Here is a 16,561-nt window from a genome sequence, read left to right on the forward strand (position 1 = left end):
TGCAGAAGGGAGAGAACTCCCTGAACACCTCCCTCTGCCTGAATACCCTTTCCCCCTTTACTAAATAAGAGTCTTCTGAAAGCCACAGCTCCTGTAACTTTAAACCTGGGCTGAGATCATCATTTTAGTACTGACCAAACAGAGTGCAGAGGGCGGGCCTGGCCCTTTGAGGACCACCTTAGGCATGCTCCCACCCCTTCGCTAAAGCAAATAATGCTGACTCCACTCAGCTTTCCTTAGTTGTATAGTTATCATCTGGGAAAACCTTCCCCCTCTAGACTACAGCAGTTAAAGGAATATTTGGAATACCAAAGTATTTTTTGCAGCGATTTCTTTCTGTGATCTCAGTTCTCCAAAAATTGATCTGAATTTGGGTCCATCTGGTCTCAGGATTGGAAAACTATTCTCAAAGCAGATCAAAGATGTTTATTATGATCAAAGTTCAATTCTTCATCTTCGTTCTAGGGAGAGTACCTTTCGTAGCACTTGTGGAAGAAGGTAAGAAGAAATGTTGGTTACAATGATTTCCAGTTATTTCCTGTAATGTAAGTTTGTGTCCTTACTCATAGCCAATAGAGTTGCTCTGTCCTGTTTATGAAACTTTCCTTCAAATCCTTAAGCTACTCCTCGGCATCTACTATGGCTGTAATTGGGAAAGACACACATCCAAAGTTTTCAGATGAGTTATGCTCTATTAGAAAAGCATTTTCTGTGTGTCTGTGTAAAGGAAGAAGGGTACAAGCAGACAGGGAAGGCACAGCATCAGCCTTTGGAATGTTTGTAGTTTCACTGTATATATGCAAAGATGACTGCAAGCAATAATTTAGTGGTAACTGATATTTAGGTGGTGAAACTCTGTGACAGTAACTTGTAAATCTTTCCATTCAAGAGTTTAGGTTTGGTACTTTGAGGCATTACAACAGCTTAGAATTTGAGCCTTACGCAGGATTTTGCTAATACTAACTTAGCCGTAAGCAATGTATACAAGCGAGGGAAACCAGGAAGAATTATTACGCAAGATAGATTTGAAGAGCATTACATATCTACTCAGGAAGTTTATTTGGCAAACTATTTATTTATAATTTTTTAAGAAAAATAAACCACACACTTTAAGGTAAAACAGATTAAGTCTTTTTACAGCTAAAGAAGAGTCTGATTAACAGTAAATCAGAATTACCCTGAGCAGTACTTGATCCCAGGAATTTTGCATTCAAAAAACCCCACTCTTTCTGCATAGTATTTGACTCATTATGAATGAATTGGCCGTCAGGCAACGTGCCTGAGGTGTGAGGTATGCCTGTAGTGGTAAAATCCAGTTGCTGTTGCTATGGAACATGTCCCAAGTCCTAGTGCTCTGAAACAATAAACAGAGACTCAGCCTGCTTGTCTTCCAAAGCATAAATCTACTTGTCTGACTTAGATCTAGGGACCCTAACTGAATGATGTGACCTAATTTTGGCTTGGTGTCAATCTCTCTCATTCTGCTGGAATAGTGGGGCTATATCAATATACAGGATGTGTGAATGTTGGCTTGAGACTTCTAATGGTAATTCCAGGTGCTCTGGACTGGATGGCAGAATGTGAGGCTGGAAGCTTGGGAGCTGCACTTCAAAATTTCACAGAAAATGTAAAATCCACAGAAATTAGGCAAGTCCCAACTATTCCTTTCTAGGCTTACCGAGCTAGCTTACCTGAAAAAGTATCAGTATTACCTGGACCAAAGCTTAAAGCCATGAGAAATGAGGAAAAACCATCCCAAATTCATAGAATTCTCTCCAGCAGTTTCTAAGATACCATAATACCAGATACCTTTTCTTGTAGGAAAAGGTCTTTCATCTTCATCACAGGCTTTTGGGGAATTTTTAAGTATATTTTCTTTCTTTCAACCCTAAGAGAAGGAGCCCAGCAACGCTCAGGTTGAAATCCTGCCAGCCAGAATAATGCTGAAATATTTCCTGCGTGCAAGATTCTACCTCTATTTCCGATATAGTTTGCATTGAACTCCACACTTGGATCTAGAACACAGTTCACAGTATTTAAGGCCTTCTGTGTCTGTTTAGGTTTTATGACTTCATGTGGAACAAGTCATTTCAGATGACTTCCAAAGGGAACACGAGGAAAACAGACTCCAGATATAAAATAAGCAAGTCTTGATTATTTAGCATGTGTATCAGTGCTGTTTACTGATAACCATTAGCAATTGTAAGTTAGACTAGACTTAGAATGACAGTTTCACCCTGGACAATCTGTGCCTGCACTGCTAGTGAAAATAGAAGTTTTTAGGCTTGTACAATACTCAGGGGAGTGGGTATGTTCAGATACCTGAACCTCAGGAATAGACAATTTGGCCTGAGGGTTTTAAAGGAAAAAAGTCTACAGCCATCCTTCTGTTATATTTGGACACTCTTTTATGGATTGAGACTGACTCAAGAAAAGCAGGTTTGTTTCAATCAGGAAGCGTATGTCCAAAAAGATTATTGGTTCCAAATTCCTCCTTGAACTGCCAAATAAACTGAATTCAGCTGTTGATCCTAGTTTTAAGCATAGCATTTTTCACCCTTCAAAAAGGGATCCACAATCTGAGTAGTTTCATCAGTATCTGCTGATGGATAACACTCTATTTGTGTTATCCATTCATGGTTTAAATCCTCACTGAAACAGTCAACTCCTTTCTTGTTCTTACAAGCAAAGAGAGCCCTGAGCACTCTTATACAAGCTGATGAATCCTTAGACTATCATAGGCTAAATGTTTCCTATCAATGATTAGCAGATAATTGTTGTCCTGTGATCCTGTTCAGCACATAAGAACTCAGCCAAACCTTTGCACACAGGATCAGACCAAATGAGTTGAAATGGAAGTTAACCTGATTCTTTCTGGGCACAGCATTAATCAAACAATTAAAGGCACAAGTGGTTACGGAGGTGACATTTCCTAGTCTGAAACCTTTCCCCTGGTGCAGGTATCATTGCAGGGAAGGAGATGACTCTCTTGGCTGTCACATAACATGAACAAAAACTAACGAGATTGTTTAACAAGTTACCACATGTCACCTGAGCTGCATCAACTGTCCACATGCCTGATCTTACCTAGAGGCAAATATTAGATTATATCTCCTTATGCAAGTCTCCATTAAACAGGTTTATACTAGGTCACATTACATTATATTTCTGTTGAACTATAAGTAAACACATAGGGTAATTGAGATGAAAAGTGTTTACATGGTAAGAGAAAACTGAAGTTTACAGTCAAATATGAAAGACTAAAAAGTATTTTATATTTTTCAAAATCATGAAGACTAGAATCAACAAAATAACAAGAAAGGATTGTTTCAAACAGATCTTGGTTTACTCCAAACACTTCTGAAAATCAAACTGGGTAACTGCTGGTAGTACATAAAATGAACCACCAAAATGAACAGTCACATGTGACTCACAAGGATCAGTTTTGTACTCAGTAAGCATGACAAAGCCTTTCACTCTGCATCTGGCTGCATCATGAATGATGAGTGCACTTGTGCATGTGTTCCCACACAGGCCTCTGGAAAACTACATTAGCATGAGATGAATCTAGCTCTTCATGTCCAATACCCCAAACTTATTCATCACAAAGAAGAGAAAAACATCTTAATGGATCTCAGTTAGTAAGTCCGCAAATTAGTGACTCTGTTTTGCAGTATCTTGGTAAAAGACCAGCAGAGAATAGATGAAATTTGCTTACTCCACAGGGAAAGCAAAGAGGCTTCAGAGAGGCTTGCCCATCCCTATCACAAAAGATGGGTTTTGAATCTGTGTAACTTTACAGGCAAAAGATTCATATTTAAAAGCTTACAAGTAAACTTTAACTCAGGCTGCACAGTGAAAACTGAAAAAAAGGCACCCAGATTCTCCACTCCTGTAATTCAACAGTTTCCACTGAACTCATGCATTTACCCAAGATCTAGAACTTGAAAGTCATCTGCAGAAACCAGCAGCTGAGAACCTCAAGCATGTCTTAATAGAAAATAAAATGCCAGTAAATGATAACCCACAGCATTCAGGCTGTTGGGCTCTGAGAGAAGCATGCAGTGTTTCTTCCTCATGTCATCTGAGGCAAGCCATACATCCATGCAGGCCACAGAAACTACCGTTTGCCCAGCTCTAACACATGGTCTGTTTCAGTTGCACTTTTGTTTTGTTGGTTTGTTTGCTTTTTGTCTGGATGTGGTTAGGGACTAAAGGATGGAACCCAAATGCTGCCAGGTCCTACTATTCACTGCATCCTGGATTCATGCTGCAGGCAAGGCAGCCTCCAAAATGGCCTCCTCTAAGTTGCGTGTGCACATATCATACCCTCAGCTTGAATTCATTCTACAGCAAAGCTCCCATGGCTGTGTGGGGCACAACAGGCTGCAGAGCGTTTCAGAAAGAGATGTAGGATTGGGAGTATAGGTATGCTGGGATGTTCTACAGAGAAACAAATGAGAAAAAATGTTAAATTTACTACTGATTTTAACTCACTTTCTCAGAAGCTTGGCCAAGATTCTCAAAGCAAATAGAAGCTGATGCTGAGCATGTTCTCATGTTGCTTTAAGACTTCATGGTTTTTTCCATCTTTTTATTTGTTGGTTACAAACGCTACAACATCTAGCATAAACTGCATCAGAATATTCCTTTGTGAGGGCACAATTCAGATGTGTACACCATTTCAAGCAAATACATATTCTCTTAGACTTACATTTGATCACGAGCCCAGTGTTGTTGCCCCAGTCAAACCCTTACTGCTCAGAGGAAAAAACAAAGTTGCTAGTAAGACCTCAACCAGGGCAGCAGGGTCATGGGGCAGAAAATACTGTAAGAAAGTCGGTTTACCCCACATTCATGGGATAACAACCCTGACTTCAGTGTAATTATCACGTAAGAAATCACAGACTGACACAGCAACAGTATTAAACCCATAAATCTTAGAAGATTCACTTCTAGTTCTCTAGTTCTCCAAGTAATACCCCATAATGGAATTAAATATTCTTTTCCTTTTCAATGCCCACAGCTCTGCGGTCAATTTTATCATGCACAAGAAAAGCTTAGTAAGTTACCACCACTTCCTCCTGTGGCTTTGTTTCATAGCTTTGGTTGTGGGTCATATACACATCACTGCTCTTTAAGGGCTGTTTTCCCCTCTATCTGCCCAGTTAAAATATACTTTGCTTTTCTGTGGGTATCAAATACAGCTGTGTAGAATATTGTAACATTCAGAAGCCATGTGACTTCCTTCAGAAGCAGCAGAGTAGCTGAACCCAGGACATAGTTTTTTGTCACTTGGCACCGTAGAATTCAACTCTGATTTTGTTCCTTTGGCTAAGCCAGTCATAGCAATAGAAACCATCTGTAGTAGGGTGTGGTGACCAAAGGATATGTTTCTGACAATTCAGCAAAACACTGTCATCAAGAGCTACATGGATTACCTGAACAAAGGCAGCCATACTCTGAAGAAGGCTGAACTAAATCATTTCTTGTGCATCACGGCCACTTTTCAACTGGCAGATATACAATCGTGGTATTTTGTCATCCAGCTTCCTTGATTACATAAAGCAAAGCTGTCAGTCTTTGTGAAAGAAAACTGTAGTAAGCATCGCAGGAGTCACACAGACAGTATATACTTTCTCCTGAACAAGAAGCCTAGACACTTAAGCATACATCAGGGCATTTCTTTATTGTGGCATGATACATTAGTCCAACTACCAGAAGGAATTAACACAAGATACGCCAATGCTGTGGCCCCAAAGAGGGTAAAGATGCAAAGTGCTCAGGGTACTGCAGATGTCATGAATAATGCTTGAATCAGAGGTACAATGAGAATTTCAGTTTCCATGAAGAACTTCCTTTCTAGAGCCTGAAAATTTTAACTGTCCAAAACCTCAAAATCCAGAAGGTAAAACTCAGCATAAACTATATTATATTCCTCAAACCCTCAAATTTTCTAAGTGCAAAAAGTTCTGTAGCCTGTATTTGGCAGCATGAAACTACTTCACACACACAAAGACAACTATATGCTTTTATAAATCCCAGAAAATACTTAATTATAGAGAAATAATGGAAAACTCCTACCAGAGAAGGTTGGGCTGATGAGGTCAGCTTTGGACCTGACTCTGGAATATATTTAAATTGAGGATGAAGCCAAATAACTGACAAAACTGTTTTGAAAATCACAGAGCTGCTGCTGAGACATTCTGTATTCTGAGGGCAGATAACCTTATCAAATCACAGAGTTTTGTTCAGCTTCCACCACCATTAATAAAAGTTTCCATTGAACTAGAGCTGAATTGATTCCAATAACAAGATACAGGCTCTAAGACTACTTTGCTCAGATCTGTGAGTGAAGAGTACTTCCTCAGAAAGGGAATTCCTGTATCAGGACAAATGCTGAATAAAATGTTGGCAAAACATGACAGCCAACACACATGTACACACACAGTCCTTCAACCACCAGTTGGCCTGTAACAATTCAGGAAGCAGATACTGGAAAACATCAGTAAAGTCCAGATGTAACTTACAAGTGGTATCTCTCAAGTGACCTGTCCCACTAAATTTTTTCCCTTGCTTCTCTAGAGCAGCATTGCCCAAAGCACCTATATGGCACAGCTGGATACGATAAAATATGATATCAGTAAGATACACATAAAAATAAAGTTGAATTCTAAGCTCAAAGCTTTAGTTTAACAGCTTACCTGCAGATTTTTTTTTTAGCTGTTATAAATAACTGAAGCTGCTTTTATTTTAATAGGCACAGAGGGGCAATGAGCAATAAAGGTTATTTCAGCTCTTGCTAGAGGGAATCCTTTAAGGTTACCCATTTTTATCTACTGCTCTCTTATCACAGAGATGGAAACATTCTATTTTGAGGGCTTCCTATTTTGAGGACTAAGCTAAAATACAGGCTTACAGCTGCCTCTGCCCACTAGTGGCTGGGTTTATTCAGGCTGCCAGGAAAGAAACAAGATCCTACAACATTTTTCATCTTCAGAAGTATCTTTGTTGGGTTTGGAGATATCTGAAAGAAATGCTAATGAACAACAGTTTTACCACTCACTTTTCAACGCAACCACTGTGCTTTGAAAGCAACCCTAAGAGGTTTTTCTAGTAAACTGTCATTCCATGCATAACAATGAGCAGTGAGCTCATCTTCCCCTAAGTGGGTCATGGGATGCTTAACCATGGGATGGTTTCAAAGCAGTATTAAACTTTTAAAGGCATCCCATTTTCTCCTGGTGTGAGAAGCTAGCAGCCTGATAGCAGCTGAGGACTTTGAACTGAAACACACCCAGCTGGAACTCTGGCAGAAAGAGATGCAATGAATCATTCACATCTGCAGCAACATACAGCTGCAAATAGAAGAGACTATAATGCTGGTTGGAGACAACCACAGCACTGTGAGGCAATGTTTTCATTTACAGCCTCCTTGAAGATCATATCAAGAACATATGCAAAAGCACTACTTAACCCTATGGCTCTTGCTACACTCACCCACATTAGACAAAACAAACAAATAACTAAAGCACATACAGCCTTGCATCCTATTTACAGTCTCTTTGATGTCAGTGATATATGTGCCTTGTACTAGGTTGAAGGAAAGACATTTCAAGTCCAATAGTTCCTCTCAATTCCAGTTAAATACTTTTTACTCTATTACAACTTTCTGGGCCAAAGAGTTGTCTGGTATCAAGTATTCCTTCTTACAAATGTAGTACACTGCTAAATTACATCCCAGTCTGTCTTTTGGTCAGTTAGTAGTGTCAGTTTAACTACCACCCCCACTGTCTTGCCAGAAAAACAAACCTAAAAATACAGTCAGGGACTATTCCCCTGCAAATCCTGCAGCTCAGCTTGAACACAGAATTATGTGGATTGGACAGGACTGGGATGTGATGACAGAAATCAGTAAGATTGAGGCATGTAATAGGGGAGCAATATTATTCTCATTTCCCTTTGCAGTAAAGGCAAGGCAGCACTACCTAGGGTGACCCAAATCTCAGGTGAGCTGAATTACCTTCTAGATTTATCTTTCCCTACAGACTATGAAAGGAGATAAGAGCAAGCAGACATTTATTTAGGCCCCTTTAAGAACCTAAAATTAGGCCAGATTAATCTGGGCAACCTCCTTTTATCAATCACTGTACCCAGAGGGCAAATGCACTGAAGGAGATTTTCTACATTTCTGCAATAACTTTATCACACAAAGAATAATGGTTTCATGTTTCTTTGTGACAAACTAATTCTTTCCACCTTTGTTGTGTGACACTGTCCTGCCTTCACTGTCAGGTAACTCTCCAGGGCTGAAAGCTACTGGCATGCCAAGAGTATATTCAGAGAAGCTGCTTGCTAATATACGAAGTTAACTTTGTATATATAAAGGAAAAACTCCGGGTACAATATTGTACTTTAAAGACACTTACAAAAATATGATAAAGTAGTGCCATATCTTAAAAATGCCCTGAGAGCTAGACGGTGGCTAAAGCAAGACACCTAAATCAGGCCCCTCTATGCTATCTCAACAGAAAATATGCAAGGCTGCTCACCTGGGATATTTCAATCAAAAATGACCAAAACATCCTATTTCTAAGATACATGGTAAAAATAACTTATCTCAGCCTGTTCCAGACTTTCCATGGATTAGAAGATGATTTTGGGGAGACTCACTGGCTTAATTAGACCTCATGTTGGCATAATATAAATATACTTTCTTCATCTGTTTGTGTTTCAAGTACTACTCGCACACCCTTTTGGCTCTTCAAATGAAAGTGCATCTGCATTTGGGTTTATAAAGGTGTAAAAATATAAAACTCTATTTACTTGGGTAAACCAGGAATTAGAAGTTTAAGTTTAGACCAGTGTTTGGCTCCTGGCAATTGGACAAAGCTCTCAGTCTTACAATGCCAGAGATGGATGAAAAAGCATTACTTTGGTTCAAAACTGAGTTTTGGGAGCAAGGAAAAATATTTGCAAGTTTCCAGTAGAATTCAGGTGAGAGTTTCAAGCAAAACCAGAGATTGCTTTTTTCCAATGTCAAATCATTCATCCTCTGTATGAAAAGTTTCCTATAAAGTGCTCAGTGTAATTTCGTTACTTGTTTCAAAACTAAATATTGGCTTCTTCACTTGAAATAACATTTTTATTTTAACCTTCAGCCATCACTGCAGTATTTCCTGGCAACAACTTACTTGGACAAACTTTTGCTTCAATTGCTGAAAATAATGTTAGATGCAAAATTTGAATCCAGGAAAGAATTTTTCAGAAGTTTAAGGGGTTTTGCCTGCAGTTTTCGCTCAGGACAATGGCTATTATTAGCTGTTAGCTTAAATTTAAAACACCGGTATCTGGAGTTAGCAGAAACCCTTATGCCCCAGGCACCAGCATAACAGCAGCCTCACCAAGCTTTGTAAACACACTGAATCAGAAACTCCAAGAGGTACCATACTGCAGTAGCATCATACCGTGTATGGTCAGAGTTTTATGAATCAGCAAGAAACTTAACTGATACTTATGTTTAATATTGATATTACCAGTTGTCTTCATACATTCATCTTTAATGTTCTACCTTGTTCCATCTTATTTTTCCTATTGATGAAGTCTGAGGTATTTGTAAAAACATCGTGAAGGTCAAAACTTGCATGGCTGTTACACCAAAGAACACAGGTGACATACATAGGTCTAGAATGAAAAGGGAGACCTTACATTGTTACATAAAAAATCCTCATTCAGCAATATTCAGCAAGTAATGTGTTCAACTTAGAAAAAAGCTCAGAATGGATTTGTATAGGAATATTTTCTAAACTATAGATACACCCATAAACGTTCAAGATAGTTCTAAAAATAAAGGTTGTAGCTGGGATTGAGCTGAAAAATGGAAGAAAGCTCTTATTGTTTTAGAAAGTGGAAGATGCTTGAAGTAATTTATCAAATACATAAGTTAATGCTTAACTTTAGATCTGGAGTAGTTGCTTCCATCCAGAGGGAAGGGGGAAATTTTTTCCTTAAAGAAATCTCTTCTTAGACAATGCGTTTAGTAACCAGTAAGCTTCAAGGTTGTGCCAGGTTTAAGTGATGTGAATTTCAGCTCTTTATCCTACAGCTTTGCACAAGACTATAGCAGAATTTAAAGGTAATCTAAATAATTTTGCAAACCTAAGTGCACAGGGAAAAGGAGATGGAACACTACTCAGATCCCGTGTTTAACACAATTTCCATGTCAGTGTAGGCAGGACATCTGATTACCAAGTAAAATGCTAACTCATTTCCTAAAATTTTATTCAGCAAGCACAGTTGTAGAGGGAGAAGAAAGTGCAACAACAGATTTCAGAAATGACACAGAACTTGAAGAATCACCAACCCTGGTGAGTATCATTCTGAACAGAGGTCCCTTTAGGGTACCCTGATTTCATATTCCTGGTATTGTCTTGTGTCTTACATTTTCAATAATCATTATAAAGAATAATCTTGAGTTCTAACATAAGAGCTCTAACACCAATATCTTTGTTTTGCAAGCAATCAGGTTGAAGGTAATAAAGTTGAAAACACTTTTTTTGACAGTAGTTCTGTGCTGTAAAAAGCATTCATAACTGCTTATGTGCTGCCATTTACCTTTAATACAGTACCTTTCCATTAGCTTCAGTGAAACCAAACTGACAATCTGTAAAAAAGAAAAACAATGAAAAAGGCAGGTCTGCAATATTCTGCAGTGCTGCCCTACACCTTCCATAGTGCTACTGAGAGGTCATCCCATCTTGAGAGCCTCTGGCTGGGAAGACAAATCACTTTACTTTTCCCGTCACTGTACACAAATCAAAGATGACATATGATAGCTAAGAGATCCTCCACTGGACAGACCAAGAGATTTAAAATGCTTATTTCATACATACAGACCAAATGTACTGAGGTTTTCTTTCCCCTCTTTCTCCCCCCAAATTCTTGTAGTTGCCCACAAGACTACAGAGCGTAACCAATCTCTTGCAGTTTGGACAACTGATGACCACAGAAAGTGCATTTGCCCCAGCTGAAGACAGTGATAATTCTACTGGTTATGAAGGCAACACAGAAAATGCTGATGGTAAATTCTTTAATTTCTTTTATTATATCAAAGTTCTACTGCCACCTACTAAACAAGACCTGGAAAATTCAAATACTAAGTTGAAGTTGGTCTCAAAGGTAGCATTGCTGAAAAGAGATTGCTAAAATTACTCAATAATCACTCTGCATCCTAACTTCATCACAGATGTGCACTCATAATAGGAAAGAGTAGCTATATCATTCTGTTCACCAGTGGTTGTTCTTGCACTTCACTCTCATACCAGTAAAAAGGGAGAGAACACAATCATCATAATTTCTGCTTTTTCAGTCATGTAACAGTACCACTGACTTAGTCTTAAGTTTAATGGATCTCACTTTAAAGTGGTCAGATGAACCTTTATGAGAAAAGAGGTGGTTTTGTTTCCAGACCAACTTTCTGATAACCAAATGCAAATTCAGCAGAGTGTCTAAGAAAACCCAAAGAAACCATTCTTCATTTAATGTGAACAGTAGTAGCTGTTGCCAACAGATGCTCAGTCTGGACTCTACCTCAAGTACAAGCTCAACAATCAGATTAGAAATACTGGAAGTCAATCAGGTTCACAGATATGTCAGGTTCCCCTATCAGAATACGTTAGCGATAAACTCAATTCACATGAATGGCATCTGTCAATCCCACTGCAAGTCAGTTTGGTTTTAGCATATAGGCTTTGCTTTGAAACACTCAAATCAACTGGATTTCTGGATTGCTGGTGGCAACTGGATTTCTACAAAGTCTTGTAGTAGGTATATTATTTACTGCTTCTCCCCAGAGTAGCCCAAACCAATTACCTCTAGACAGCAGCTATGAGCAAACACCTCTCTTTTGCTAGCTTCTTTTTGAAGCTTTCATGTTCTACAGCAGTTTTATATCCCTCAATAAATCAGACACGTTTGTTTAAAAATTGTACATGCTTTTATCTCCTTTCCCAGCCTGCTTGTCTCTGCTGAGTGTAGGCTTCTCAGCTTAGCATTAAATAACAAACTGTTCAGCAGATTCGAATTTTATGGAGAATTTTCAGATGTTTCTAAAAGGATACATGAAAGATTAGATCTTACACACTTGTAATGAATTCAAAGCAGCATTTGTGTTTCATCTGTTTCTGATGAGTTCTCAGCTAAAAATTCCAGGATTAGAGAAGTATACTAAACAGATTTTATACAATCTTCCAGACACAAAAGATTTAAGGAACTTGAGGATCTTTCAAACTGACAAAAAAGGCCTTTATTAACAAAGAGTACTTCAGCAAATGAAGGTCTGCCTTGCTGTCAGCTTATCAACATAACTTCATCTCAATTAAAATCTGATTTCTGTCTTAATCATTTTCTACCAGGTATATCCTTGTTGATCTTGATGTGATCACACTTAAGCTTCACTAGTATATATAAGATCAATCAGTCCCTTAGATTTTAATTTCTGTTACTTCAGGGATCTCTTTGCATTCATTCTCTCAAGCTTCTCATTTGCTCACTTCTGTGGAAAGAACAACCTATTACACAAGCCTCAAACCACTGCAATAAAAGCTTGATAAACTTTTTCCTTGGATAAGTAGATCAGTTTTCCTTGGATACAGCATTAAAAATTGGGATGGAAAACTCCATACAAAGCTGAGCAGGTAATTAAAAATTGTTCTCTCTTTGGCTTTACAGGTGGACTGAGTGGGGAGCCAGAGAAAACTGAAAAAGGTATGAACAGAAGTAACCATTACAAAAACAAGGGAGAACATAACTGCCAGGTGATACCCTTCAAAAAGCTACTAGTGATGCCCATGCTATACTTAAATAAAAGTTTTGGCAGGAGTCACAAGCTGCTCCCTGAACTCTTCCTCTGTTTCACCCCATTGCTGTCCCCATGGCCATATCTCTATGGAGCCCCTCAGCCCAAAAGCACTTTTATAGGTTACAAAAAGCCTGCTTAACTTACCCAGCCTAATTCAGAGTTCACAAGATAAGGGAACCTTCCCCAAAGAGTGAGATGCAGCAGAACACTGTCAGTTCTATCAGTAGCCTATTAGTGGTCTCCATTAGAAACATGCTAACATTCCCCACATTCTTTCAGGTGGTCTGGAAACAATTGCACTGGTTGGAATAATTATTGGAGTCATAGTTGCAGTTGGAATCCTTGCAGGAATCATCATTGCTGTTGTAAGGAAGATGTCAGGCAGGTACTCGTAAGTAAATAGTTACTCAGGCTTTTCAAACAAGCACCATCCTCTGAGCAAGGTCACAGGGACTGCTTTGGGAATTTCTAATGCTGTTTTGACACAATAACCTGTTTCATGACCTCACAGCACCAATGTGAGGTGGGTGATCTAAACCCACTCATATACTTCAGAGAAGTTTGTCAGACACTGTGTTCATGCAGTTATAATAGTCATCAGGTGCATGGGTTTTGGATTACTCCACTGCACAGAGGTAAAATCCAGTATGAAGTATTACAGGACCAACTTCTGGAAGTGTGGGATAACATGTGACACAAGTGATCTTTATCTTATTTCTCTGGACATTCGTAGATGCTGTTTTGGTATCAACAAGATTCACTGGTGCCATGTAAATCTGAAGTGCTTATAAACTCCAAACTAGTAAAAAACCACACTACATTTCTTGAGTACTATTGATACAGCATTGTATCAATAGTACTCAACTATGAACTGGAAAGTGAAATAAGACATACAAGAAGAAAGAGTAAAGACCGCGTAACATTTGGGTAAGTATGAACATAAAACATCTGTGTTTTTGTCCTACAGGCCCTGAAAACAGTTGAAACAAGCAGCCACGCTGTTCTACACCAGAAAAATACAAGTGCTTCTTATAAAAACTAAAGACTATTCCTGTATCTGTGTGAGAAGATGATCCATGGAAAATACGGTTGAAAAATTCCAGGTCTATGGGGATCCCACACAATACAGACTCCCACTGCCCCAGACTACAGAGTGTGGAATATTTCATAAGGTTTTTAGTAACCAGGAGTTTAGTAGAAGCACAAAATGATTATACAGTAAGAAAAAACCCAGCAGCAATGAGATTTACATCTGAAATGTGATTTGCGGGTAATATATGTATCCTAGCTTTATTTTTAAACACTACCAAAGATTATTTCACATTACATTTTATGCATTAAAAAAATCTCCAGAATCTTAAGTGGTTTTGGCTGGTTAAGTGCTTGTGGCATGTTTATCTACCAAATGATGTATCAAAAAGAAGGGATTGGCTTCACAGAGAACCAATTATTTACAAGATAGATATTGGAAGCTAAATCTTTCCACTACTGATACAGATTTTCTGCTCTTGATATTTACATTATGTGGCAAAACATGGTAGGCCCAGCTGGAACTGACCTACTAGCTGAAAGCTTGCTCTTCTGACTGCTGCACCAGGAATTTCCTGTCTTCTCCTGTTGCAGAGACATGCAGGGATTGAAATACACATCCTGAATTAAAGGGTGCTTGGAAAATACCCAGTTTTGATGGGTCACTTTAGCCAGTTACTCAGCCCACTTTAGAGCTGATATGTAGAAGCTTTTGAATTAGCATATACATTTTTTTTTCCTAACTGTATAGTTGGCTTGTTTGTTAATGTGTGCAAAATAAGAACAGAATATGTTAGCAAGATATAAAGCATCTCTGGAGTCCACAGCTTTTCTGCGGCACGTTTAGTGCTGCGATACCTGAACGCAGAGTTCAGAGCAAAGGGCTTTGTATGTCAAGTGATATGCATCATGTTTTCTAAACTTTAAGGCACTTAAATGTTTGGTGTAAAAATCATGATAAACCATATGGTCAATAATTGCTAAACATGTCAACTATATGTGCTTTTGTTTCATTCATGTGCCTCGAACTACCATTTCAAGCTTTGGAAATAAAAATTATAATGTAAACTGTCTTTTTTTGCAATGTTTCTTTATTCTCTTTAAAATAAAAAAAAAAAAATGTTTTAAACTTCCTCAATTTTCCTGAATGATTTTGCAACTTGTCTTATATGGCTTATTTCCGCTTACACTCAAAAGCTGCATAAAAGTAAAGGACAAATTAATGATACCACTGTACAATGAACGCACTATATACAAACTTGAAACAAGTTTAAGCCTAGTGTGTATCTTAAGTCAGTCCTTTACTAACGCAAGTTGGTATTGACCATTTTTAAAGTACAAAATTCAAGGGCCAAAGTAGGCTTGAAATAGGTTGAAAAGCTTTCACACCTCTATGAAAGCCACAGGACCTCAGTTTAACTTGTTTTTTAAAAGCAGCTGTTTAACTTCAGCAACAGTTGATTTTTTCACCTCTGACTCACTGCACTCTGCATGCAGCATTACTCATGTAACAAAGTCATGCAGTGAGGGTAAACTTTCATTTTTTAAAGTTCTGGTACATCAAATGAGTTATCTTCCAAGAAGGCACGTCTGAAGTCTTACAGATGAACACACGAGGTCCCACCCCTGAGATACAATTCACACACACCTTAATCACCTTCCACTTCCTGTGACTCAGTTCAGTTGAAGACTGAACTTGGCTAGAAAAAGTTTAATTTTTCATATTAGCATCCTTTGCCCTTGTACTTTTAGGTTATAGTAATTAAAGGGGACCAGATTAGTTCAGATATTTTGTTTCCAAGTGTCCATACATACCACTGGTTTTTCAAAGAGAATTATGACCAAGTTCCACACGACTGTTATATTTGCTTGTTTGATGTATGTGAATTAGCTAAAAATGCATGTAAAATCATACAAGAGCAGGAAGATTACAGCTTTTTCTTATCATGGCAACATAAAAGAATAGGAATTTCTGTTACTCTAGATTTAACAATTCCTTGTCTGTACTGGAAACTACCCTGTAACATGCACTCGATATCTGACCAAATGCATGCCTCATGGAATTATGAATTATTCAGCCGCTGGAAGGAACAGCACAGATGTCACCAGTTTCTTCTGTTAAGCAAGAATTTAATTTCATGATATAAGCATTCTAGAAATACTGACTCAAAAATCTATGCAGAGGTCTATATTCCATATGCAAACTACTGCAGCCTTCTGTGACTGAGCTTTTATTGGCTTGTATGATCTATATTCCCACTACTAGTTCAAGACTTCAAAGGTAGGTCAAACATAAGCCATGTTTTTTTGGTAGAATCTGCATGGAAGATGGGATCTTTTCTGTTTTGCAAGAAGCCACACAGCACATTATCTTAGGGCAAATACTTCTGTAAGCTGAAATGAATGATCAGTACATGTTTGCAGAATCAAGGCCCAAGGTCAGGAGACTTCCTATGCATGAGCATGTACGAGGAAACAACAGCTCCGTACTTTCAACAGCTGGCCAGTTTTGATTTTTATTCACAGGGAACAAAAGTAAATATATCAACACTTGCTTTTAACTTAAAGCCATTAGTCCTGATCACATTCATTCCTTTATAGTTACTAACAGTAATGTTCCCTTTTGCAGCTTGGCTTGGAGTCATAAATGTGGCTCTTCCCAACAGACAAGCA

At 38.4% G+C, this 16,561-nt stretch overlaps 1 protein-coding gene across 3 annotated transcripts; it reads left to right on the forward strand.

Annotated features, from left to right (window-relative positions):
• The first annotated feature begins 201 nt into the window (after nt 1-201).
• On the forward strand, nt 202-14,961 carry PDPN (podoplanin). Of its 3 annotated transcripts, none has more exons than XM_062622857.1 (6): nt 202-498; nt 10,288-10,367; nt 10,987-11,080; nt 12,730-12,765; nt 13,139-13,250; nt 13,827-14,961. In XM_062622857.1, the coding sequence occupies exons 1-6, from the start codon at nt 423-425 to the stop codon at nt 13,831-13,833; spliced, it is 405 nt and encodes a 134-aa protein (XP_062478841.1). In that variant the 5' UTR covers nt 202-422; the 3' UTR covers nt 13,834-14,961. The 3 variants fall into 3 exon arrangements, with proteins under 3 accessions (XP_062478841.1, XP_062478838.1, XP_062478840.1); XM_062622854.1 differs by having other exon boundaries at nt 207-498; nt 10,948-11,080; XM_062622856.1 differs by having other exon boundaries at nt 207-498; nt 10,948-11,080; nt 13,139-13,244.
• Nucleotides 14,962-16,561: the final 1,600 nt, after the last annotated feature.

Source organism: Pezoporus occidentalis, unplaced genomic scaffold, assembly GCF_034315485.1.
Source record: "Pezoporus occidentalis ecotype Australia unplaced genomic scaffold, CSIRO_AGI_Poc_V1 ctg249, whole genome shotgun sequence".
Classification (NCBI taxonomy): Eukaryota; Metazoa; Chordata; class Aves; order Psittaciformes; family Psittacidae; genus Pezoporus; species Pezoporus occidentalis.